The 6,542-nt window shown below is 32.5% G+C and overlaps 1 protein-coding gene across 1 annotated transcript in view; it reads right to left on the bottom strand.

The window, feature by feature from the left end:
* Positions 1–6,542, bottom strand: part of TBC1D19 (TBC1 domain family member 19) — a 116,083-nt gene that overhangs the window by 53,630 nt on the left and 55,911 nt on the right. The window contains exons 9-10 of the mRNA XM_023515345.1: positions 4,680–4,731; positions 3,024–3,136 (exon numbers count right to left, since the gene is read on the bottom strand). Coding sequence (XP_023371113.1) covers positions 3,024–3,136; positions 4,680–4,731 — 165 coding nt within the window. The remainder of the gene's footprint in view (positions 1–3,023; positions 3,137–4,679; positions 4,732–6,542) is intronic.

Here is a 6,542-nt window from a genome sequence, read left to right as displayed (position 1 = left end):
AAAAAAAGAAAAAGGAATTTAGGAAGCATTTTAACAACTTGAATTCACAGTGCTTGTGAGATATATGTTTAAGTCCACTAGACAGTTGCATCTTTTTTTTTTTTTTTTAATTTTTAGGGGCAGGGTTTCACTGTGTCACCCAGGCTGTATTGCAGTGGCTCAATCATAGCTCACTGTAAGCTCAAACTCCTTGGCTCAAGCTATCCTCCTGCTGCAGCCCCCCAGAGTGCTAGGATTTCAGGTGTGAGCCACTGTGCCCGGCTGACAGATCTGAAACTCAGGAAAGAGAGATCTGAAAAGATACAGATTTGAGCTAAATGGTACCCGAAGCTACGGGAGTCAAGGATATTGGCCAAGGAATGTACAAATGAGAAGAGACAGACATAAGAACCCTAACTTAAAAGGCAAAGAAGATCCTCATAAATGAAGAATGCCAGAAAGAGCAGTGTGCCACAACAGTCAAGGGGTATTCCAGAAAGGAGCAGTTAATGAATTGAACCACTGTCAAGCAGAGTTAAGAGGTCACATTTCTTCGATTTAAAGAAAAGTAAGATGAGGAAAGAGCGGGTGCCAGTGCAATTAAGTTTAGAGTTCAGTGGAAGGAATTTGAATGGTGAGCTGACCACAAAAACCTAGGCAGGCCAGGCTGAGGTAAGGTTGTGAGAATTTTATTAAGAAATCACTAAAGAAAATCTTAAATGTTAACACTAGTCTTAACTATTTTATTAGTGAGCAAGTACTTAGAACAAAAGTATGGGAAAATTTTGTCTTTCACCAACAAACTAAAATTTATAAAAATTTTAAAAGATGAATAATATTTACTAAACATGAGTATCTTGACACCTATCTAGAGATCTGTGGAAGAAAATATGTAAAAGCAATCCTTTTAAACTTAACACATATTTTCTTAAAAAGAAATAAGTCAAAGTCAAATAATATTCCATCAAAGCACTAACTGAATCAACTACTAGAAACTTCCAAGTATGATATACGTATATTTCTATTTAAAATCTCTGAACTGAATTAAGATTTTGAAGAATAGCTTTATGGGTGTAAAATGTGAAATGTTCCATGTGTATCTCTGACTCCTCACCTATGGCCACGATTACAAGTGCAGCTTATTTTATATGACTGAAAAGTAACTGAACAAAAAGTTCTAATCAAGTATTCTTTGGAAGAAGTCTTTCCCCTCCTTCCCACACTTTTCTTCTCTCCCGCTCTAAAGTACCACTTACAACAATTATTTTGGCACTGCCGTAGTTCATTGAGATCATACTTTTACAGCTGTAATTACGTATAAGTGATGAAAGAGGTTCTAATCAATAAAATCAAGACTTTTTATGAAAATATTAAATTATGGATATGGAATAGATGTCTCACTTTGCATTTTGAAAATTCAGATGGCTACAGTTGTAAAATTCAGGTGTAAAAACCACTTTAGAACACTGTAATAAACAATTATTATCTGAGATTACTGTGTTATTATTATTTGAGATCACTGGGTTTAAGAATGATATTTCTGGAAGCCTTCTAAATTTGCATGTGAAATGCCAATACTTTCTTTGCAAAAAGAAAGACTATGTTAACTTAATTCCTGAGCAGTGAAGTCGGCAGATCATCTACAAAGTTAGGTTGGGACAAGAGTTACACTATGTATCTTCTATATGAGAATTGAGACACTTAGAAAAAAAATACTCAAGGTATATATTATTATATGTATATATTTTGCTCTATATATATATATATAATATATATATTTTGTATACATAATATATTTTGCTCTCTCTATATATATTTGCTCAATAAATACATATATACAAAATATATTTTTCTCTCTCTATATGTATTTATATATATATACAAAACATACATATATTTCATAAACTGTTACTTTTAAAGTTTCACCACAAAGGATCAGCAATATGATTTGCCTATATTAACTGTTCTGAAATAAACCAAAAGCTTTATTCTTTCAAAAAGGAAGTGATTTTTGATAGTGCTGTTTTATAGGAGATTTAAAATATACAATACACATGCACACACATGCATATATAATTCACAAGGGTCAGAAGTGTGGTTTTTATAATAGTTATTAATAATGTTTGATTTTTAAAAAACTTTTAATATTTATAATTAATTTATAACATCATTATATATGATATATAATTATTATAATTACTAACATCAATGGTGACATTTATATTTCAGGCACTGTGTAAAAATACTCATCTATATTATTTCATTTAATTCTCTTGACAGCTATGTGATATAAATATTAATATTATTACCTATATTTAAGGATGTGTTTAAGAAATGTAAGTACTTGTTCGGGGATCTATTTCTAGGAAGCTGGAGGAGACAGAAGTTGAAACCAGGTCTACGTGATTCTCAAACCTTTGTTTTTAACTAGTAGGCCAGAAACTATTAGTGTGCTAGTCATTAAAGCTTTTCGAATGTATAACTTCCATCGTTAATGAGCTTAAGGAAAAGAATCCCCACTAAGAATATTTCAAGAATAATCAATGTTTCATGCAATTTTTCTTTATTGATCTATTACTTATCTGTTGGTGATTTCTCTTCATAATCATATTTCCTAAAATAAAATGTTCTCAGAAAAATATTTCCACATAACCTACCAATTTTTAGAACCACAAAAAATAGCATAAATTTCCAAGGTAACAAAGGGATAAAGAATTCATTTACTTAAACCCAGTTGCCCTTCCTTCACTTCTCCCTGCTCTGACATCCCAAGTCTACACCCATCTTCACTGGTTTAAATTGTCAGGCCCCCTTCTCAAAATATTACCTATTGTTTTGTTGTATACAGAAAGTCACACTATTTCATTAATAATAATTAATAAAAACTTCTATATTAAGCATATACCAGTTAAATCATATGTTAAATCTTGTATTAGAGCCCAAAACTACTGATTTTAAAAATAATGGATGAAGAAGCAAAAGTTTTGCTCTTTTCAATAATCACTCTTTACAGCTCCGTTGTGGCCTCGGCTTTTTCTTCTTACCTCAGGCTGGCTGGAAATATTGAGGATGAGCGCCCAGAGCTCGGCTCTCAGAGCCGTGGGGCTGCCTTGCCGTATGTACTGCTGGGCAGCAGCACTATCTTGTTCTGCGAGGACTGTCACAAGGAGAGAGATCACAATCTCATTAGAAAATTCATAAAGCAAAAACATCACTGAAATCCTTAATTAGAAATCTCTGGGAAATGACATTTAGTTTTTCTATCTAACATAATTACATCATATACTGACCTTTTTTTTTACTCTCTGGATGTCATTACTGACCCTATTTACAGCCGTCCAAGTTTCAAGTGTGAAACTCCTGCATCTCCTACCTAGACTGGTAAAAGCTATTTAATGTAAGGAATTTGAGAGATCACTTTGCTTTAACTATGGCTTTATGGATCTGTAAAGCACATATATAATACTTTTCAAATTCTACAGTCAAACATAGTAATATCTACAGGGATCCTAAATCTCTAATGTATACTCTACTAAGTCATGAATGTTCTAATATTTGGAAGTAGTATGGCTCACGTAGTAACTTGGCTAATAATCATAATACGAGAATGTAAGATATTTATATTTTTAGGTGACTTCTTAGCTATTTACCAAAATCAAAAGAAAAGATGATTTTTTAAAAAGTAAAAACAAAGATTTGATAACCTTTTAAGAAGGCCAAAAAATCCTTTAGCACCCAAGTTTACAAAACTAATATATTATCTTTTGTTTTCATTTTTATTTTTATTTTCTTTAGTGCTAGTATCAGCTATTCAGTCTGGAAATAAAGGCCTCCCCTCAAACAAAACAAAACAAAAATTTAAAAACAACCATACTAGACAACTTCTGCTATTTGTCTAACAATACTGTTTTTTTACATTTTCTTCTTAAAAGTAAAGGAAAAAATCTTACACTAAATGAAAATGACATAAGCAGAAGAGATCATATGAAATAAAAGAGAGATGAAGCATATTCTTTACTTTGCCATTATGTTTCATGAAGGTGCCAAGTCACACAAATAAAGTCTTCAAAATAAATATGATATGGAAAAATTAAACTAGGGAGTTCGGTGCATGATAATACAACTGCCATTGAGGGTTTACTCTGATACAAAGGCCTATGTGCACTTCATATTTCAAAGACAAAACAGCATTTATAAAAACAAAGAAAAGAATCTTCAAAATATGGTGGAAAATTATAATCCCTAATACTGAGACCCGTGTTGGTTATTAAACCTTGCCACTGTAAACAGTCACCAAAAACTATTAGAGTTACACTTTCTCCTGCTGCGGGAGCACCTTCCCCGTAAGTCTAAGGAGAGGTGTGTGGGTGCATCAAAGAGAGAACATGCCATTTGATTTTAAAATGAAACTCTACTGCTGAATGGATTAAGCTAACATCCCTGAGGAGTGTGTGTCCACATCTCCTTTGTCACGAACAAGCTGTGTACATCTTTATCTGATATTTACTGGCAAAGCCAAAACGATACATCTTCCCTCTTTGTAAAGACTCTCATTACACAATCTGCATGGTGAAATATGACTCTTCTTTAGGTTTTTAGCTTTTCAGAGATTAAATCTCATTTGGAGGTTTCCAAAGCAGACATTTTGCTAGGTCTGTCTCATTTTTCAGAAATTATAACAAATATAATTCAAAGCTTACCCTTTTGTCCAATACGAACATGCTCATTTTCAAAAAGTTCTGAAAATGTTAAAAGAAAAAAATTACATAAAAAACACAAGTATGATCAGCCACATTTAGAACAACATTAGGTACATTTTTTTTCAGTTATTGATACTTCTAATTATTTTCAAAATTGGGTGACTCTATAGGAATTGTAAGTATTGATTCTATACATAGGAATAAAATTTCTAAGTTGTTTAAAGTGTGTAGAAATTAAAAGGGGGTGTACATCATTTAATCAGAAGAAAAAATGAGTTGATTTCTCTTTATTAAAATAAATCAAAATATTTTCTTATAACACAAAATGTTTCTGTCCACTCATCTTTGCTTTTTTCATAAAAGAAAAACAAAACTGGTTGACACATTCATTTATAAAATCCTACTTCCATTTCTATCTACCACTGGATATCTAATAAAAGCATATCTAACAAAATAGTACCTTACTCTACAGGTAAAATCTTACTATACAAATGCCATTTAAAAAGACTATATGGAAAGGATCACTTTTTTCCAAAGAACTAATCATAATGGGAAAAGAACTATTCTATACTGAAATTTTTAAAAACTTCTGTTCATCACAAAAACACCATTAAGAGAGTGAAAGAATATATTTGCAATACATATATCTGGGAAGGGACTCCTATTCAGAGTATATAAAGAAGTCCTCGTAGAAAAGGACAGAGAACTATCAGACACAAATAGGCAAAGAACTTGAACAGATCCTTCCTAAAGGACCAATAAACATATAAAAAGTTGCTTGACCACATCGGTGATCAAAGAAATGCAATTAAAGCCATTATGAAATACACAACCACCACGATAGCTAAAATAAAGAAGACTAACAATTCTAAATGCAAAAGATTCAGAGCAAAGGAAGTTCTCATACACAGAGGATGCGACTATAAATTGGTACAACCACTGTGGAAAACTGCTCAGCAATATCAGCAAACACTCAACATATCCTATAAAAATTAACAATTCACTCTCAGGTATACTGATATATCTTAATGTGTAAATATGCCTGCTGAGAGACACGTACAGGAATATTCACAGCAGCACCACTTATAATAACCAAAATAATAACTAAGTAGTGGTACAGTCATATAACAGGTTATAATACAGCAATGAGAATGTTTTATAATTATATATAACACTATGGATTTATAAACAAAAGCAAAAGAAGCCAAATACAAACATACCTACTATATTATGATTCCATTCCTACAAAGTAAAAAATAGGAAAAACTAATCTTTGGTGTCAGAATTCAAAATAGTTGTTACCATGGGGGTGGGCAGACATGTGCCTAAGGGGGCTTCCAGGATCCTGGTAATATTCTGTTTCTTGATACAACTTCACTGATCTGTATACTTACTATTTGTGTACTTTTTGGTATGGATGTTATATTTGTATAGAGCTTATTTTAAAATCAGAGCAAAACAAAAAAAGATTATAAAACCATGAGAAAGAAAACCTCTAGATCTTTTCTCCATCCTAAAGAAATCAATTAACTGTTTAACTTCCTTTCCTCCTCCTTCCAACCTGACTGAGAAAGAGGGAGTTGCTAATTGGATTTGTGAGATTCCACAACAGCAATTAGATGGCCTTTTGTAATGAAAAAGTTAACTGTGTTAAAGATCATGAATTTATGTGTGACTCTCTCAGTAAGTAGAGACTGGATCCCCTGGCAACTTGGTGCCATCTTGATGCTTGATTTTCTTCTGTCAAGAATGCTCAGGCTCAGGCACTTTGGAGTTCTTTTCAGTTATGGCTCAGTGGCCTACTGGTATGAGATAATGCCACAGAAGGGGGAAGACCCTTTCAGAGCTAAGATTTTGACAGTT

Source organism: Otolemur garnettii, unplaced genomic scaffold, assembly GCF_000181295.1.
Source record: "Otolemur garnettii isolate 467f Iridium unplaced genomic scaffold, OtoGar3 scaffold00069, whole genome shotgun sequence".
Taxonomy (NCBI): Eukaryota; Metazoa; Chordata; class Mammalia; order Primates; family Galagidae; genus Otolemur; species Otolemur garnettii.
This window is presented reverse-complemented; position numbering and strand designations above follow the sequence as displayed.